At 39.6% G+C, this 20932-nt stretch overlaps 1 protein-coding gene and 1 non-coding gene across 2 annotated transcripts in view; one reads left to right on the top strand and one right to left on the bottom strand.

Annotated features, from left to right (window-relative positions):
- The window catches only part of ATIC (5-aminoimidazole-4-carboxamide ribonucleotide formyltransferase/IMP cyclohydrolase), a 37166-nt gene that overhangs the window by 538 nt on the left and 15696 nt on the right, over positions 1-20932 (bottom strand). Inside the window, exons 8-15 of the mRNA XM_049768551.1 lie at positions 20302-20427; positions 19493-19600; positions 18501-18586; positions 17810-17899; positions 10508-10636; positions 5731-5823; positions 3843-4025; positions 1662-1817 (exon numbers count right to left, since the gene is read on the bottom strand). Of these exons, the coding sequence (XP_049624508.1) occupies positions 1662-1817; positions 3843-4025; positions 5731-5823; positions 10508-10636; positions 17810-17899; positions 18501-18586; positions 19493-19600; positions 20302-20427 (971 nt within the window). The remainder of the gene's footprint in view (positions 1-1661; positions 1818-3842; positions 4026-5730; positions 5824-10507; positions 10637-17809; positions 17900-18500; positions 18587-19492; positions 19601-20301; positions 20428-20932) is intronic.
- LOC126030942 (small Cajal body-specific RNA 4) lies at positions 12057-12184 on the top strand. Its single transcript, XR_007503206.1, has one exon. It is a non-coding gene; the product is annotated as a small Cajal body-specific RNA 4 (non-coding RNA).

Below are 20932 nucleotides of genomic sequence, written 5' to 3'. Positions count from 1 at the left end.
GAGTGATGGCACAGAAAGTTGCAGGGGTATGGTTGGGCTTATACATAAGAAGATATGAATCTGCTCTTCAAATCTTAAAATATTCTACATCAATAGCAGATTAGTGATATTATATTTAAAGCCCAATTTTATGCTAAAATGTAAGCATCTACTCCTCCCACCAAAAAAGCATAAGCTAACAATTTAAGGTGTACACTGCTTCACTCAAGTTTAAAAAGGCAAAATAACAGGATAATAGAACTTGGGTTATCTATACATCAAATTTAAATAGGAGTAAGACAACTTTCCAAATCAGTGTTCTTCAACCTTTTTATATCTGAGAATTGAAGGAAATACGAGAACTGACCGAGAGCTAAAACAGAAATAAATACCAATGTAGATAGGATTTTATATATTATTAAATTCAATGTTATAAAATTGTAATTCTCAGCTATTCAACATCTGCTGCTCTTTAGACTGGATGAAAATTTTCGGCAAACTGGTCCATGGACCACAGGTTGAAGAACAGGGCTCTTAATGATATTTCCACTGCTATAGCTCAGATATATTAATATATAGTGATCTAAATTTTCCCAGTGTGGAAAATAATAGAAACAAAACAGAGGTTTAAGAACTCAATACTCATGTACATGCCTTGTGTGCAGAAGGTCTGGGTTCAAATATTGACACTGTATGGTCCTGGTCCCCTAAGCACTACCAGAAGTAATTACTAGAGAATACTCATAGCAAAACTCTAACCGTAGTTTCCACCTCCTTAAAGTCCAAAATACATCTTAACTTGTAATGATACATGGCATATGAGCAAGTGATCCTTAAGACATGCTCAACTTTAATGCCAACCCAATTATGTTTCTTGTACCCAATTCTTTATACATATTTCTCCCATATTACCCCCTAAGAACCTTTGACTTCTGGAGTAGCAGTGATAGTACAGCAGGTAGGGCACTTGTCTTGCAGACAGCTAACTTGAGTTCAAAACACATAACCCCATATGGTCCCCAGAGTACAGCCAGAAGTAATCCCTTAGCACAGAGCCAGAAGCTTTAAGCACACTCAATGTGGCTCAAAATCCAAAACCAAAAGCACAAAGCTTATTTTATGAGGTGGAAGCTACTTTCACCTCTTTTGCTGTATCTGATAGAGCTAAATCTGATCCTAGTCTAAGTTCTATGGCACTACTGAGATTCAAGGTGGCAGAGGTGAAGACCCAGGCTAAGTAGATCAAGTGAACAGTGTGGCCTGATCACTCTGTGGAATTGGCAGGGCAAATGCCCATACAGAATATGCCTTTTACAGGTCCCCCTTCTTTTTGTTTTTTGGGTCATACCCGACAGCGCTCAGGGGTTACTCCTGATTCTATGCTCAGAAACCGCTCCTGGCAGGCTCGGGGGACCTTTTGGGTTGCCGGGATTAGAACCACCCTCCTTCTGTGTCTAAGGCAAATACCCTACCACTATGCTATCTCTCCACTCCCAACCCCCTTATTTTCTTTGAGGTTTAGATCAGCAGCTACTCATATCACGATCTTCCTTTCTGTGCCATCTCCAACCCCTCCACAGTACGTTTTCCAGTAACATTACCGAAATATGAAAAGCAGGATTTCTGATATGGCTTATACCTCTAATTCAGTTTCTCGTAAATATACCCAATTCTATACATACCCTTTTTGCTCTGTCTACATTATCCCTGAAAGGAAAGAAAGCATCAGAGCTGACAGCAACTTCACTGAGTTTGTCAATCCAATCCTTCTTCTGGGCCTCAGTTAATAATTCTGGAACTTCCTCAAAGAGTGCCTTCCACTTTATCAAATCTTCATCCTTTGGGAAGAGAAAAAGGTTGATCCATCTTTACTTACTACTGTCTGATATAAAGCAAAAAGCCTAAATGTACTCTGACACATTTCCTAAAACTTAGAAAAACACATTCAGCATTTATCTCTATGTTTTCCTTTTTCCATTTAATATTTATATTGTTTTGGTTTTGGGACATATCTAATATAGGGGATCCTTCTGGTGGTGTTATGATCACATGAGATACCAGTGACTGACTCTGGGTTGGCATATGCAAGGTCAGCAGCACCTTATCATTTGTACTATCACTCAGGCCTTAGTCATTTTATTTAATATTTTAATATTCAATTAGGGGGAGAAAGTCAAAACATATAAAATGAAGACTATAAAATTTATTTTCTAGATTAGCTCACTCGAATATATTTTCTTCTTTAATCTTTGCCTAAGTTAAATCACTATTTAGTATCCCCAGGTTAAGCAAACAAATTAACAGAATGGCATATTCTATTTTTTGTAAAGGGTTCATTCCTGGCTATGTGGTGCCAGAGATGGAACCTGGGTTGACTATATATAGGACAAGTTCAAGACAAGTGCCTTAGCTGCTACACTAGCTCTTTTTAGACAACAGAACATTCTAAATTACATTTTTATGTAACAGTCCCGAGTATAGTCAGACTCACTGATAAATCAGAACACCATTCACAGAATTCCTAGTTTAAAAAGGTGTTTTTCAGGGCTGGAGTGATAGTACAGTGGGTAGGATGCTTGTCTTGATCGTGGCCGACCTGGGTTCGATACCTGGCATTCCATATGGTCTGCCAGGCAGTAATGATCCCTGAGCACAGAACCTGGAATAAGCCTTGAGAACCTCCAAGTGTGGTTCCCTCAAACCTGCCCCCAAATTCCCTATTCACAATAGCCATCATCTGGAAATAACCCAGGGTGCCCAAGAATAGATGAGTAGATCGGGACAATGGTACATCTACACAATGCAATACTACTCAGCTGTTAGAAAAAATGAAGTCATGAAATATGCTTATACCTGGATAGTTAGGAAGAGTATTATGCTGAGTGAAATGAGTTAGAGAAAGAGAGACAGGCATAGAATAATCACATTCGTTTGTGGGATATATAAAAAAAGATAGTATAGTAATAATATCCAGAGACAATGAGAGATGAGGATCAGGACAATCAGTCCATGGTAGGAGCTTGCCACAAATAGTGGAGAGGGCATGACGATGAGAGTTGGAAATAATCACTTTGGGTAAGAATGCGGTGCTAAAAAGAGTTAAAGTGATGTGATACCCCTTCAGCAACAATTTGCAAACTAGTGACTAAAAGGAAGGGGGAGTGAAAGAGAGAGATAGAGAAAAAGAAATGCTACCCTAGAGGTGGAAAGAGGGGAGGGTGGCAGGGAAAGCTGATTGGTTGTAAGAAATGTGAACTGCTGAAGTATACTGTATTGTATGACTGAAACTCAGTCATGTCATGAACAACTTTGTAACTGTGCAAAAAAAACCCTGTTACATGAACAACCTTGTAACCATGGTGTTTAAAAAGAGTTAATTAAAAAAATAAAATAAATAGGGGCTGGAGTAAGAGCACAGTAGGTATATATATACCTATATATATATGTATATATATATATATATATATACACTTGCTTAGCAAGTGGATGATCCAGGTTCAATCCCTGGCTTCTCATAGAGTCCCCCGAGCCTGCCAAGAGCAATTTCTTGAGCATAGAGCCAGGAGTAATCCCTGAGTGCCACTGGGTGTGGCCCCAATCACAATTAATTAATTAATTAATAATTTTAAAAAAGGGTGCTTCCACTCCAGATGAATTTTGACTACTGTTCTTTTTATACAAATTTTAATTTTTGTTAGTGATGAAGACTCTTTTGGGAGTGTTAGGACTTTAGTAGGCAATATCAAACAGGAAACACTAAATATTGAGTACACACAAAGTTTCAATGAAGGTCAAGTCTGTTACACAGTAAAGAGTGCTCAGCCCAACAGAAATTACCCTCAAACCTAATGAAAGCCTCTCACCTCACCGATGGTTCCAGTAACATACTGATCAATGGCATTGGATATTTCTGCTCTCTTTACTCCTGTTTTAAACTTCATTGAAAGCACCTGTGGATGATGTCGAAGCCACCAACAGTTTGCCTTATCCCCTGCAAGGCGAGTACAGTGTATCCGAGACTGCTGTCCTGCTCCAATGCCAATGACCTAAAGAACAGACATATCAAATGTCCCCTTCAATAATATATCTTTCAGGGCCGGAGAGATAGCATGGAGGTAAGGCGTTTGCCTTGAGTGCAAAAAAAAGGTTGGTACTTCGAATCCGGGCATCCCATATGGTCAGTCCCCTGAGCCTGCCAGGAGCGATTTCTTTTTTTTTTCTTCTGGGTTTTTGGGCCACACCTGTTTGACGCTCAGGGGTTACCTCCTGGCTATGAGCTCAGAAATCGCCCCTGGCTTGGAGGGACCATATGGGACACCGGGGGATCGAACCACAGTCCGGTCTGTCCTATTCTAGCGCTTGCAAGGCAGACACCTTACCTCTAGCACCACCTTCCCGGCCCCCAGGAGCAATTTCTGAGTATAGAGCCAGGAGGAACCCCTGATCACTACCGGATGTGACCCAAAAACCAAGCATTATATATATACTATATATATATATATATATATATATATATATTTCTCAACAGATCTTCAACACATTTAATTCTATCAAAAATGAGTAAGGGGCCAGAGAGATAGCATAGCAATAGGGCATTTGCCTTGCATACAGGACAGTGATTTGAATCCCGGCATCCCAAATGTCCCCTTGCCTGCCAGGAGTAAACAGATTCCTGAGCGCCAAAAGCCAAAAGCCAAAAAAAAAAGATCAAGCACATAGTAGGAAAATAATTTTACTCATCAACATGTACGGGTAAGAGGAATAATAGAACTACAAACTGTATAATTTACCTCACTCAACGATATTAGCACTTTGGAAGTTTCTAGAACTCCTGGATATAGCAGCAGTGCAGCATCATTTGACTAGGATTTATGAGAACCTGAGCCAGGGACAATGACCACAATCTATAAAGTATTTATTATCAGAGATTAGCAGTCTTTTAAAAAACCGGTAATCACAACAACACTGAATTTGAAAGGTTCTTCTGGTTCAGATATTAATTAGTAACTACTCTTCAACTCCCACTTATATGCTAAGTAACTTAACAAATGCTGAGAGATTGGAACAAGACATGAAGATGAAAGGGCTCCCTCCTAATGCTGCTGGAGCTACAGAAAAATCAGATTGGCCATGGGGTGAGGAAAGGCAGGAGTGAGCAGTTGCTTCAGTTCTGAATTTTACAGCTCAGTAAACTGGGAAAGATACTAACTACCTTGTTGCTCAACATCAGGAAGAAAATGTTCAGTTTTGAACTGCAGCAATGGACACAACCATGTAATAAAAACTGATAAAACCCTTTAAAAAGGGCAAATATTACAGCATACAACTTATGCCTCAGTAAACTTAATTTGAAAAGAAACTGTTCTATCATCTATGAATTCTGGGTAGAATGGCCCAAGAAAAACCATAAAAAATACATGCTGCAAAACTCAGGGCTGGTGAATGCAATCCTTATTTACTGAAATTACTACTGGGAAAGGAGAAAAGAGGGAAAAGTTAGCTATATAGAAAGAACCCAGTCGTCCTGCTGCTGCAAAGTGTGCCAATTCAATCTAGGCAGGAGGCAAGGTGCCTCAATAGCAGGAAATTACTAAGATACTTCATAATTATTGCTGGCTTTAACAGTAAAGGGATTTACTGAGTCAATACTAAACAAAGCCAGAAAATTTTCTTTCCAGAAGTCTGAGGCAGACGGATTTCTATAAGTCTCTTTGGAGAACAGCCCCATTGGGGAGAAAGCCTTGTTGTTACCTGGCCATTCTTGGCGTAACACACAGAGTTCGACTGAGAGTACTTGACAGCAATGGTGGCCACTATGAGGTCTCTGAGCGCAGATGCTGGCAGCTGAGGAAAGACAGAGGATTAACTGGATCAGGCTTTTCAAAGTTCACTTTACTTTAGGCAGGGGTCTCAAACTCGCGGCCCTCCGTACAACATTTTGTGGCCTGCGGCCGGCCTTCAAATATCAAGGTATTCGCGATTATTCGCTTACCGAATAATCGCAATAAAAATCGCATTAGTAAGAAAAAATCGCATTAAACATTCGCATATCCCGAGCAGTTCCGTTCGGGGTATGCAAATGTTTAATGCAATTGTTTTGCGATTTTTTTCTTACTAATGTGATTTTTTATTGCAAATATTCGGTAAGCGAAATCCCTTATGCGGCCTTGCCTCACCCCAACTTTGCCTCCTGCGGCCCCCAGGTAAATTGAGTTTGAGACCCCTGACTTTAGGTATTTTACATATCATTTACTGTAAAAGATCTACAGTGCTGTTACATCTCTCAGATAGCAGTGAATGAAATAAACTATTCATGCTAAGTAGCAGGTTTTACTGAGAACCTCACTGTTTCAAGTGTCTGTGGAGGGCCTCAGTTCATTCAATGCCTAACTAACAGGAATACCACTGTGTGGCAACTAAGTCTATTTACATAGACAAGAATTAACCAAGTTGCTTCAAAATGAATAAATAGCATTTTCTTTACAATAATACTAACAGATATATGAGGCCAGAAAGATAGCACAACAGAAAGATAGTTAGTGTTTACTTGCATGTGACCAGGGTTCTACCCCCAGTATCCCATATGATCCCCCAAGGCTTCCAGGAGCAATTTCTGAGCACAGAGCCAAGAGTGACCCCTGAATAAACTGCCAGATGTGGCCCAAAACAAACAAAAAAAAAACCAATACTAATATATATAAAGACATAAGATACATGTTCAGAAATAAATCCTTAAGAATTATTTTCAAAGACATTACAAACAATTGTGATACACTTTCTTCTCTAAAATATTCTAAGTAAAACTATTCATAAATACAAAGGAAACGACTAGCTCAACAGAATAAAATAATATTCTATCTTAAAATTCTATTTTGGGGCAGCGCAAGAGTAACATGGCTAGGGTACTTGCCTTGCATACAGCAAACTGGGTTTTATCCCCAGCACCCCATATGGTTACTGAGCTCTGCCAGTAGTGACCCCTGAGCAGAGGCAAACAAAAGCTCTGAGCACATAAAAAAAAAAAAAAGCTATACTTTTTAAATTACAAATAAAAAATGACCATCTCTATTGGTATCCTAAGTTGATAATTGATTTATAAGCAAATTCATCAACCAGCTGCAAAACAAATGAACTCAAAATAGCAAAATAGGTAAGTTGCAGAAGAGAAAACTTCATCAAAATCAAAGCTTCCCCAAGTATCATGAGGACATAAAGACCAACAAGCTTTTAGAATAGATATACGAAACCACATTTTCCCCGAAGTCAGTATTCTCTAAAATAAAGATTTCTAGCAACAAAAACAAAAAGTGAATTAAGAAAAAAAGGGACAAAGAGACATTTCATCACAAAAGAGATACAGATGAAAAAGCTACCTCCAAAAATGTCCATCTTAGTTATTAGTAAACACAAACTCAACTCCTGAGAGCATTGTCAATGCTTCCTTATATTTGTAGTCTGTCTCGGACTAGATCTAATTTTTCCTTTGGTTCTAAGGAAGGATCAATAATTAAAGTCAGCCTCCTAGTCTATATAGCTTCAAATACAGCCCTGGTATTGTAAAGTGACAATATCCAATTTTAAATACATGGCACAAATAAAAGGAACTAAATGTTTCAAGAACAATGGGAAGGAAACTAATTCAAGTATATTCAGTATGAATACACATTCTCCTCATTCTGAACATTCTTTTAACCTAACAGTACATCATGAACACTTTGAGAACAGGATGTTCACAGATATTTGTTTTAAGAGATAGAGGGCAATAGCGCAGTGATAGGGCGTTTGCCTTGCATGTGCTGACCCAGGACAGACCTGGGTTCTATCCCTGGTGTCCCATATAGTCCCTCAAGCTAGGAGCAATTTCTGAGCGCATAGCCAGGAGTAATCCCTGAACGTCACTGAGTGTGACCCAAAAACAAAAAACAACAACAACAACAAAAAAAAAAAAAAAAAAGAAAAGAAAAAGAGAGAGATAGAAATGAATGGGCAGAAGAAATATAGGCAGTGCCTAAGGTTCTTGTGTTGCATCTGGTAGCCCTTTTGATATGCCAAGACTCCCAAGAGTGAACCCAAGATCGAAATCAGGAGGACCCTGAACACAGCTGGATGTGACTCAAAAATTTAAAAAATTTACCCATGTGCACAAAATCTATCAAAAACTGCTTAATTATTTACGAGTTTAATAACTATAACCCAATAAGAAAAACATTTTTAGGGGCCGGCGAGGTAGCGCTAGAGTTAAGGTGTCTGCCTTGAAAGCGCTAGCCAAGGAAGGACTGCAGTTCGATCCCCCGGCGTCCCATATGGTCCCCCCAAGCCAGGGGCGATTTCTGAGCGCTTAGCCAGGAGCATCAAACGGGTGTGGCCCAAAAAAAAAAAAAAAAAAAGAAAAACATTTTTAAAAGATCATTAATAGCTAAGCATAATGTTCAATATGAAAAAAGAAACGTAAGTGATTGCCTTTTTTAGTATTTACAAAAATCCATCAAGCCAAATTACCTGAGTGCATACAGGCATAGGCACTTGCTTTTTTGCACACTGCCTACCCAAGTTTGATTCACAGCACCACTAGTAGTGATCCCTAATCACAACACTATAGGCAAACAGGTGGAAATCTCAGGCCTCACACACCCTAAAAATGCTACCATATACCAGAGCACCACTGAATATTAATGTCAGAAATGGAAAGCTATCCACTAAGTCTCCCATCCAAGTACTAACCAGGCCCGACCCTGCTTAGCTTCCGAGATCAGACGAGATCGGGCGCATTCAGGGTGGTATGGCCGTAGACGATATCCACTAAGTCAATAAAGATCCTACTTAGTCACTATCTGCTTATAAAGAGAACTGCTACATTTTAGCATTTACTTTCAGCAATTCTACTTAAATGATCAAAAGTTAGACATGGGAACAAATCATAATTCTTCTCTTCGTACTTCTATTACAGTGCAGGACTAGGTTGGAGACTATTGTCCTTCTAGAACAAAAATAAAAACTAGAAGCAGCTTATGCGGGGTACAGATCCCAGAGATGAAGCAAGAAGAAATGAGGCTAGGGTTTTCCCCCTCAAAGCATATCCAAGATCCAGAAGTAAAAGTAGAAATAAATGATCTGAGCAGATGTTGACAGCTTTACAAATAAGGGGTAAAATCAAGAGTTCAGATGATACAAGGAAAGTGTGAACCTGGCAGACATCCAGACTTCTCACAGTACAACAGGAATGGATGGTCAAGAAAACCAGGCCTCACAAAAATAGAAACTTCAATTCTCATCAGTTCAATTCCTGTCATAATGAACATGGTCAGCCTCCACCTGATCTGCATGACTTCAAAAATTTAAGTCAACTTCTTTAAGGAGAAAACAAACACAGAATTAAATTCTTAAAACAGCTCAATTGTTTTTCATACCTAGTGCCCAACTTTTAATCCAATCAAAAATAGCAGACACATCAGCAGATAAAAGAACAACAACAAAAAAAAAACAGCAGAGTGATACCTCTGAAGTACTGGGAAAGCAACATGTACCTGAAGCAACATTAACCCAGCCAAAACAGTCCCAAACAACTGTAGACCCAATTAATTAGGCATTTCAGAAAGAAAGCACCAAATAATCTGTTTCCTTAACTCTGTAACCTTGGAGAATTTCTTCATGTCTCCTATACTGCAATCTTGGTATCGTTAACAATAGAGAATGACAGACACATACACTTCAGACTGCTGTGTGTTTTACATGATCAACACCCCAATTAAAGTTAAATTTAGGGGGGCGAAGAGATAGCACAGCGGGAGGGCGTTTGCCTTCCATGCTGCCAACCTGGGACGGACCCAGGTTTGATCTCTGGCATCCTATATGATCCCCGAATCTACCAAGAGTGACTACTGAGGCTGCCAGGTTTGGTTCAACACCCCCGCCCCCCAATTTTAATTTTATTTAATTTGAGGCCAGAGATAGAATAGCAGGTAAATTGCTTGCTTGCTTGTAGTCCAACCTAGGTCTAATCCCTGGCATTCCATACAGTCAGGAATTCCATACATTCTGTACAGTGCCAGAAGCTGAGCATGGCTGGGCGTGGCCCCAAAACAAAGGACAATAATGAATATACCTACAGACAGCTCCTTTGTAAAAGAACAATGAAAACAGGATTAAAACATTCCAGGAAAAACTTGGAAATGAAAACCACTTGGTACACCTATCTACAAACAGATTCCGGTGGCTATCCAAGAGTATTGATCTATAGATGGTTTGAAGGCATTTGATCAAAGATGCAAAACCATATTACAAAAGGCAAGTTAGGACACATAATTTATAAAAGAAACGATTCTGTTTATGTTAAGATCGGATCTCTCCATATGCACGGGAGCTTTTATTATGGCTTTTTATTAATCTTTAAACTTTCATGTTCACTTGATGTTCTACTCACTTGCACATTAACCATTCTTAAACTGGGTTTTAACAATCAAACAAAAACTATTAATACTTAGAACAGGCCTGAATTATCAACAGTAGGTGTTTATGTAGTTTCACTTACTTCTTTATTCTTGGTAACGACATTGCTAAATAATGATTTGTCGATGACTCCATTATTTCTCTTCTGGCTTAAACGAAGACCGAAAAGAGTACGCACTTCATTCTCATCTGGTTTATAAGATGGATCCATCTAAAGCAAAAATTTAAAGAATACAAATTGATTGCACATTTTTGGGCTGAGGTATTTACAATACTATTAATGGTTCCTCTGCACAGAATTCCAATACCACTCCCATCACCAATATACCTACCTACCTGCCTCCCCAAGAAGCCTAATGATACTCCCTTTCAAGCCCTAGATCCCTATCAGTTCTGTGGGAAAGTGTTGTTCCTAACAAAAACATCAGACTAGGCTAATCTGAGAATAACTGTTTAGGCCTTTTAGAATATAATACAGGCCAAAAATCAAACAAACAGGATAGACCAGAATAAAGATTTCGGGTCTTTGAATATAGAGGGCAACAGAGGCAGAAACAGAATAGAAAATTTTCAGGGCCTTATACTTTGAGTGTCTGCTGATCCAGTGAAATATCCCAGTCTCTGCTCTCCCAGGAACCTATTCCATGTTGATATACTTATTGTTCTTCAAATGCCTGTCAACTTAAAATATGGCTTCAGTATCAGGAATCAGGGTTGGGAGCAATATTGTACCATATAATGAGCAGTTTGGGCACTTATTCAGGTCTGTCCAAGGAACCTGAAAGCTTAAACAATACTTGTGTGTTCATCGTCTCTGTGACCAATCCCAGATGGACTGAAGTCAAAGATGGCTTAATTGCCTTCGGAGTACAGCGATATACAATTTCTCTTGTTGTGTGGTCTCTAGGCTCTAAGCTCCTATCTTGCTATAAATTAAAGAGTGCACATTTAAGGTATAATGTAAAGATATGTATCTACAACCCTCAAAAGCATTGATGTAAAAGAAATTTCATTATAAATTTATGTGCTTTTTGAACTTAAGCATGCATGATACAATCACCATACCTCAATATTTTGCTTCAAGATAATTTATAGATTTTATAACCATATTGGGATTTCTAGCATATATTAAAACCAATGTGCCCAGTGAGTATATTAGTTAGTAAACTAACGAAAAGGAACATCTCCACAGTCCTTTCTAAAGAGAAATTTATGATAAAACAAATTTTCTGAGAAAAAGTAACTGGCACAGATTAGACTATAATTTTCTTTTCCTTCTAAAAATATATTATAAAATGCCCTGCTAATACTTAATTAAGAAAGTTAAAAGGGAAGCCAGAGTGGTCGCGCAAGCAGTAGGACGTTTGCCTTGCTATGCGCTAACCTAGGACAGACCACAGTTCGAGCCCCTGGTGTCCCATATAGGCCTCCAAGCCAGGAGCGATTTCTGAGCACATAGCCAGGAGTAACCCCTGAGCATCACTGGGTGTGGAGCCCCCCCCCCAAAAAAAAAAAAGTTAAAAGGAGGAAGGAAGTAAACAAGATTTGTAGCTTGTGTCTTTTTCAAAGGGTATAATTTATCGAAATACTTTCTCCCAAATTATGAATTCAAGATTATTAAGAGGCCAGAGTCTGGAGGATCAAGAAGTGGAATCTGGTGAAGCAAGGCTTGGCTGATACAATGCTCCTAGAAAAAGGGTCAGAGAAAGCAGCTCTAACTTGAGTTTCTCACAGGGCTGACTCTGTTTTCATAGCAGATGTCTCTATTCTGGTTGCTTTCTAACCTACCAGTTTAGGAGGGTGGGGAGGAGTTTATGCTGACCTCTGTATTAAAACATGGCACCAGGAGACTGAGATCCCCCCACGCCAGACTGGCCTTCACGGCCGGCCCTGGCAACTTGGGCCCTGGGGGGTGGGGGAGGAGGGAAACCCCTCCCCTTTGCATTTTCAAACTGGAAAGGGAGCCTGCAGTTGGACCCAGAAGAGCGAATTCTGTCCCTCTTTTTCTGGTATGTCAGGGTCTCTGGGCAGACAGCTGACCATAGGCCTCCTGGACTGAACACGTAGTCCAGGAGACTGAGATCCCCCATGCCAGACTGGCCGACTGAACACGTAGTCCAGGAGACTGAGATCCCCATGACAGACTGGCCTTCACAGCCCGCCCTGGCAACTTGGGCCCTGGGGAGCGGGGGGAGGAGGGAAACTCCTCCCCTACACACACTGGACCCTCTGTATTATTCGTTACTAATACTAATTTTCAAAGCGCCCGCGTGACAAATATACTTTTTAAGCATTATACAAAAACATTTCTTATCCTAGACTGTTCCTAGGAATGAAATCGGGATGGCCAAGATTTGGATAAAACACTCAAATAGACCTTTAATGTCTAGTCTTTTTGTGGACGTGACTTTTCATACTGACTCCAAGACTAAACCATAAACAGTTTATCTACATATTGTATGTAGTCTGTATCATGTATTGCCTCTCCCCAACCATGTCTCTCCTACCCCCTCACCTCCCAACCCTGAACCATTATCTTCCCCTTATTTAACCCTCTTTACCCTCAGTTCCTAACTAGGTAGACACCAAGACTGACCTTCTGCCCCAACAGACCACCATCCAGCTCCTCACTGAAAGACACCCTCTCGGTCCCCATCTCATGCCACGACAAAGAACTACAACCAACATGCCCACTGACTCATGCTTGGTGGCCCCTCTTGCCCCCATCAAACTATGGACTGTTGCATGATATGGAAATCAGCTTCAGAAAAACCCCAGTTCAAGGACAATACAGGGTTCTGTAATGCTGCAAAACATGTCTCAAACTCAACTATCACTTGTTTTCTTCAAATACCTTTCTTTTCTTTTTTTCCCTCTTTTTTTAAACACAGGTTTAATTATCTGTTCTATTTTAATGTATACATATTTTCGCTATCCTTACCATTTTGGTGCTGCTTGGTACTAAAGCCTTGCCTGGGATAAAAGGGCAGATCAAAAACAGACCACAGAGAGTGTGAGTATAACCTGTCATCCTTACCCAGAATAGCACCAGCAATCCAATATGAAACCATACGTTTTTGTATGGGCACAGTAAATAAGGGGAAACCATAGACACAGAAATAAGAAATAAGATCTTATCCTCTAGGGATAAGACCTCACACTTTTTATAACACAAGGGAGCCTCCCATCCTGGACATGTGTCATGTGGATACAAGCCAGTCTCCAGGAGACTGAACAGTGTTAGTTCAACCCCAAACCCCAGGTCCCAGATGTAGAACTGATACAGCTCTGGGCAACAACACCAGAAACCAACTCCATTGGGAGAATTAAAACACTGCTCTGGCACCAACTTGTACCAGTTATGATATGACAACGAGGAAATGACAACTTGACTCAAGACCAGGTTGTCCTATCACCTCACCTAACACTAAATGGAAATCAGAAGATGTACTCTCCTTTGAACTGCGAAAAATAAGAGCACCATTTACAGAAAACTGATTTTGACAACTGCAACTGGCAGAACTTTCCTTGGGACCAATAAGGAAAACCCTATCCCAGGACTCTTATTTAAAAAAAAAAAAAAAGGGACTTCTTATTACAGAAGTCCAACTTGGACAACAGAAACTGAGCAGAACCCTTAGGTCCAAAATATCCCATACTTCGGCTTAGGGACTGAATAAAAACAGGGAGCATCTGTTACAGAAGACTGAACAACAAACAGAACCTTTAGAACCGTAAAGACTCTAACCTAGACCTTGTCCTAGGACCTGCGCAAATGCCAAGACCACTGGCTACAGTGGCCTCCTTTTCTCACCCACAACTGAGAGAAAGTTTCTGGCACCATATAAAAAGCCCTTGGGATGAGGTAATGAGTATCTATGGAGCTAGGGGTTGATTCCATGATGGTATGCTTCAAGGATGGAGAAGCCCTGAATCTCTTAGGCTACGGAAATTCCCATTCTTCCCCAATGCTTACTGTGCCTATGCAAAAAACTAAAAGTGGAGGGAACGCCAAACCCTGCCATTCCAGCACCCCTTCTTTTTCTTGTTTTGTTTTAATTTGTTAGTTTTTGACTTTATTTTCCTTCTCTTCTTTCCTCCACTTTTTTCTTTTCCTATTAGCCAGGTGCATTTTTTTTCTTTTTCTCTTTCTTTTTTTGGTAGTTGCGGCCAAATTTTTTTTTTCTTCTTTCTTTTTTTCTTATCCTTTTTATTGCAAACAACAACAGAATAGATAATCTACAACAAGCTGTAAAGTGGAGATCAGTTGCACTAGTATTCTGGGGAGAAAGGGAAGGGAAGGAGATATGAGATGCATGCTGGAAACGGGGGTGGAGGGAGGACAGCACTGGGGGTGGGAGTACCCCTCATTCGTTGTCACTATGTACCATAAATAATTTTGTGGAAAAAAAAAAAAAAAAGCATGGCTCCAAGACCAAACAGTCATATGAACATTGAGTAGAAATAAAAAAATTATCAAACTTAAACACCAAATCCAAAGCTAACCACAACAGAATCGATACCCAATCTACAACAAGCTAGATACAGAGGGGACCACTTATACTAACAGCCCAGGGGATAAAGGAGGGGGATATGGGATGCATGCTGGGAACAGGGATGGAGGGAGGACAACATTGGTGGTGGGAATGGCCCTGATTCAATGTCACTATATACCTGAAATACTACTGTGAATAATTTGTAATCCACTTTGGTCAAAATAAAAAATATTAATAAAAAAAAGAAAAAAACTTGGGATCTCTTGGGTCAGAGTGATAGCACAGCAGATAGGACTTTTGCATGCAGCACACCCAGGTTTGATTCTGGAATACCATATGGTTCCTTGAGCCTGCCAGCGAAACTTCTGAACAGAGCCAGGAATAACCCCTGAGCACCCATAGGTGTGGCCCCCAAACAAAAACAAACAAAAACCCCCAAAATCTTGGTTGAATTATGCTAAAGTATTAAAACTGGTAGAGAGGTACATGGGTGTCTATAACTGTCATTAAATTTAGCTCCTTGATTTTATTTTTATGGGCTCAGTAGAAATTATAGAAATGATTCAATGTGCCTGAAGGATTAAAATATTTTACAAAATTTGGTCTGTTTTTGTGTTCTGTTTAATCTGTGTTCCACTCTTCTGCAGAAATAAACAAAACAACAAGAAAAGAGGCCAGAGATCTGGCACAGAGGCACCGAGTAGATCCCTGACACCAGATGAGCTCTGAATGTCCCATGTATGCTGGGCGATAGCAGCTCAATGCCAGAGCCAAGCACTCAGTCACCTGGCACGCACACAAGTACCAGGAGGTTGAACTGGTGAAGGGGAATGTACTTGTTATGACTATAACTACAAACCCAACTACAGATATGTTTGTAACCATGATGCTTAATTATTAAAAAAATTGAATAAAAAATCAAATTTATATATATATATATATATATATATATATATATATATATATAAAAGGCAAGTACTGGGAGTGGCTGGCTCAAGGACTCCCAAGCACTGCTTATGGGTTATCCCTGGCAACCCCATTCCAGCTGTAAAGACACAGGGACTGTATAAATGCACCAGATCACTCCCTCCCAGGTATCTTTCTAAACTTGTTTTTTCTGTAGACAATCCCAGAGTTAGAAAGCATTCATATCTACAACTTGTAAGCAAACCCTCCCATTAATTCCACGTAACTCATTTTTTTCTAAATTCTAAACCTTCCCTCTGTATTACAAAATTTCTGAGCATCATCTCTATCTATTAAATGTGGTAAACCTGTCACTTGTCAGGTAGAAAAATAAGTTGCCTTGTGGTGGCAGTTATGAATCCATGTGTAAACCTAGCTAAAATTCTCAAAAACAAGCCATAAAAAACCCTCAAAACTAAAATACTTAAAAAAGCAGTCCAGGTACTGTTTTGACATCTTGAAATATGAGGTTGTCAGGTGCTGAAGAGGTAACAATGAGCTCAATTTGAAAAACATTCTCCAAGATACTTCGAGTTAAGTGGTAATAGATTTAAGCATTTAATTCTCTTTAACAGCAGCAGCAAAAGCTGAACGATCAACAAACTACAGAATACAGTTATAATAAACTGAATGGTTAAAACGTGTGGTCAAGTACCTTTCAAAACTAACTTTATTTCACTTTTTTGTGTGTGTGTGGATTACTTCCCAAGCAGTGCTTAAGGGAACTAGGTATACTCCTGGGTCTATCTGGCTTGGCTATGTGGGCTTGACAGGAACTAAAACCTGCTAATGTGATGCCACTTAGCATGAGAACACTGGGGTCACCTACATCACCACTGTGGTGCTCATGTGCCAGCAGGGCACACCTGAAGAACACAAAGCCCTTCACAAGTAAAATTTGCACTCCAGCACTTTGACTCCCTGGCCCTCCCCAAACAGTATTTATCTTCAGTACGAAATGACTTGTATTTTTCTTGAAAAGCTGACTTGTATAATGACTACTGTATTTTCCAGCGTATAAGACGACCCCCTAATTTTACAGTTAAAACATAGGGTTAGGCCTATATTTGCTGTATAAGACAGAAAGTTCCTGTGCTGCAACTATATGTACCACAGTGAGCCAATCACAACAAGCAAAGGTTCAAAGGTTATACTGTCATAGACTTTCTCTCTGACTCTGGCCGATCTGAGCAGGCTTTTGATAGTGTAGATTCGGTACAGAACATTGTCTAATTTGCATGCATCAAAAGCCTGCTTGGATTGGCTGAGTTAGAAAGGCCGTCTGAGCAGCCTTGCAGTGATTGGTGCAGGATCGAGTTGGAAATTCGTTTGATGGCAATATCCAATTTTTGTTTAGTGGCATATCGAAATGTTTTTCGGGATATACTCGGCGTATAAGACGACCCCAGATTTTCGGCTGACTTTTATTCGTTTCAAAAGTCATCTTATATGCGGGAAAATATGGTATACAACGATTGGTATCCTGCAATGAAGGATATACACTTAATAACTTCCATTACATGAAGCTGGAATTCCAGAAATTTCTAGGGACCAATTATTCTCTGTAAAGCAATATTATGAATGTTTACTTTCAATTCAAGTAGTTATTTGCTTTATCCATGATTCAATCTTAAGATTATATAATACATGAGGACTTGTAAAAATGAGTAAGAAAAAAAATCTCAACAGTTAGGAAAATAGGCAGAGAACATGAATAGATTGGGTATACAAAAGAAATAAAATAAAAATCCCTTTAAATATGAGATCCACCTGCTATGCTATCTCTTTGGCCACAAGTACCTTAATCTTAAAACCAAAATGCAAAATAAAATCCAAGAGGGGGTAGATTAAGATGTTCAATAGAAAGATTTTAGCATAAAGGTAAGTTTAAGTAGGAAAGAAAAATGAGACATAAAACCAACCTGAAGAACACAGTAGCTGCCATTTTTCTTTTTAGAAAGTATTTGCAAAGCTTCTTCTTCGTAGCCTGGAGCAATGATACCATCGGACACCTGCAAATATATATTAATTTCTTTTTTTTTCCTTTTTTTTTTGGTTTTTGGGTCACACCCAGTAGCACTCAGGGGTTACTCCTGGCTCTACTCTCAGAAATCGCTCCTGGCAGGCACGAGGGACCATATGGGATGACGGGATTCAAACTACCATCCTTCTCCATGCAAGGCCAAATACAATCTCTCCGGCCCTATATTGGGAAAAACAAAGTCCACCCCCAAGATAAGGGTTTGAAAAAGCCAAATGAGGAGGCAATGAAAAAACATCTTTTTAATATGTAAACCAAAGGAACCAATCTAGAGAAACATAATTAGAAGGCAATATGAAGACTAATCCAAAGGCCTCTACCAACAATTAGGGATAATTTATGAGTGCAGGAGTAACCCAAGCTCCACTGGTTGTGGCCCTAAAATCATACCTCTAGTGAGGTACATACTACTGTGTTCACGGTTTACTCCAGGTACTCAGGGATCACCCCCGAGAAACCTTTGAACCCTAAATAGTGCAGAGTATTGAAACCAGATTGCTTGTATGTAAGCATTCAATCCTATCTTCTCTGGTCCTGACCCACAGAATCTTGACTCATGACTGACCACTCACCTCTCTGGAGATAATTTTGGCAGTAGGAACATCACAAACATCAGATAAGGCAATAAAGTCACCAAAGGAAGACATTCTATCAGCCCCTGTAAGTAAAAAATTAAAATACTGATTTATCATAAATCATCCTTTCACACACATAAAAAGTTAAAAACAGCTCAATAAAAGTTTGTTTTTGTTTTTGTTTTTGGGTCACAACCAGCAGTGCTCAGGAGTTACTCCTGGCTCAGAAATCGCCTCTGGCAGGAACGGGGGACCATATAGGACGCAGAGATTTGAACCACCGTCCTTCTGCATGAAAGGCAAACACCTTACCTCCAAGCTATCTCTCTGGCCCCTCAATAAAGTCTTACTGAACACATTTCTCTAAAGGTAACATGTTACAAGTACTCAAAACTGGTTGTAGTTCATATAAGTCACTGAAAATATACATCAAACTTTATTTATAAAGTTGATTCCAGAAGCCAGAGCAATGGGTACAGTGCTTTGTCTTCCTTGAGCTGGGTTTGAACCTCAGCGTCTTGTATGGTCTCCTACGCACAGCCAGGAGTAATTCCTAAGTGCAAAGCCAAAAATTGTCTGTGAGCATTCCTGGGGGTGGGCCTCCCCAAATATTATATACTTCCAAATTTTGTTTATAAAAATAAGTGTTAGAAAACATTTAGTCCATGATTCACAGTTTACCAAAATGTTACAATAGTTAAAGGTCATACTTATGGAATGGTTACCCCTCAGGAATATATTTCTGAAATACATATTAACTCAAGCCAAAGTCCTATTTTAAGCAATATAAATTTGAAATTACACGCACCAAATTCCAACTATGCTTCAATTTATGGTAGCATTTTACAAATGTCTTTCCAAGTACTCATGTAATAATTCTTAAGTATTAATGAAATGTTAAAGAAAATTTGAAGTCTTATACTAAAACAAAGGACAAATTGTTGCACATAAATTGATCATTGATTTTTCTCAAAAAACATTCTTCTAACCTCTTGCCCTTGCATATGCTGTCGATATGGGCGTAAGCGACTGGTAAAGATCATAGACCATGCACACTTTGGCCTCATCTTCACTGAGAGGAATTCCAACAGCAGCCCCTGGTACAAAGAATAACAAACCAAAAATTTCAAGTTACTAACTTGTTAGTTCCTGAGCCAAGACATTTCCCCTGAACATCTATTAGTCAATGCAGCATCATCTTGCGCACCTGTGCCAGATCAAATAAGTCTTTTTGGTAAACTGAAAACTAAAAGTGTAGTTGCAGGGAAAGTGAGAAGTGGGGAATCTCTTTTTCCTGGTCTGTGAAAAGAGAACCCCTCACTCTCTGACCTCAACAAACACACCTAGAAGGCAGTTTCTGTGTCTTGGTTACTATCACACACCACTTACTTCTTTGTCACTTGTTTCACTTCAATATTCAGAAAATATCTAAAATTACGTGGACAATCAATTGTGGAAACCAGGCTCATGTAGAGATGATGAATGCATATAATAGCTATGAAGAGTTTTCAACACAACCTCTCTAAGCCTACTCAGTTATGCTTCCTAACACATGGAAAAAAGTTATTTTCCTTTCTAAAATACCAAAACACAATATTACCGGTTTTCATGCCTCTTAATGTTATACAAATCCACAAACAGAAATACTGTGTTAAAGCAGAGTTTTTAATCTACCTACCAAACTGGTTTCAAATTCCATAGACTATTCAACAACTTAGAGTCTGTCCAATTTCTGAGAAGCCCACAGGAAGTGCATTTCAGATAATTCCGGCATTCCAGAATTCAGTGCTTTCTTTACCTGCTGGGCTGACATGTTTGAAGGAAGCAGCGGCTGGGACACCCACAGCTTCTTTGAGCTCCTTCACCAGCTGCCAGGCATTCAAAGCATCACACAAGTTGATAAATCCGGGAGCTCCATTTAGAACTACAAATGAAAACAAACACACACTTTACCACTCACAGTGAACATGGACAGGCATGCTCGCTCACACTCTCCATAAAAACACACAAATCAAAATAGCACAAATAGGCTTCAAATCTAAGTGGCTTACACAAAAAAAATTAAGAACTTGATGAGAAGGTAGAGAGGGAGGGAGGTTTGACAAAACACCAAAACTCAGGGCTGGAGTGGTGGCACTAGAGGTAAGGTGTCTGCCTTGCAAGTGCTAGCCTAGAACGAACCATGGTTCCATCCCCCCATGTCCCATATGGTTCCCCCAAGCCAAAAGCGATTTCTGAGCACATAGCCAGGAGTAACCCCTGAGTATCAAATGGGTGTGCCCCCTCCAAAAAAAACACCAAAATTCCAAGGACCCAACTGCATAAACATTCATATCCAGGCATACACCCTGCAAGGTGTCATAGCCAACCAACTGACAAACCAACAGGAAACTTAGCACAGGGATCTATATAATTAGGATAAACTGACA

Source organism: Suncus etruscus, chromosome 1, assembly GCF_024139225.1.
Source record: "Suncus etruscus isolate mSunEtr1 chromosome 1, mSunEtr1.pri.cur, whole genome shotgun sequence".
Lineage (NCBI taxonomy): Eukaryota > Metazoa > Chordata > Mammalia > Eulipotyphla > Soricidae > Suncus > Suncus etruscus.
The sequence above is the reverse complement of the archived record's forward strand: the minus strand, read 5'-3'. Positions and strand labels throughout refer to the sequence as shown.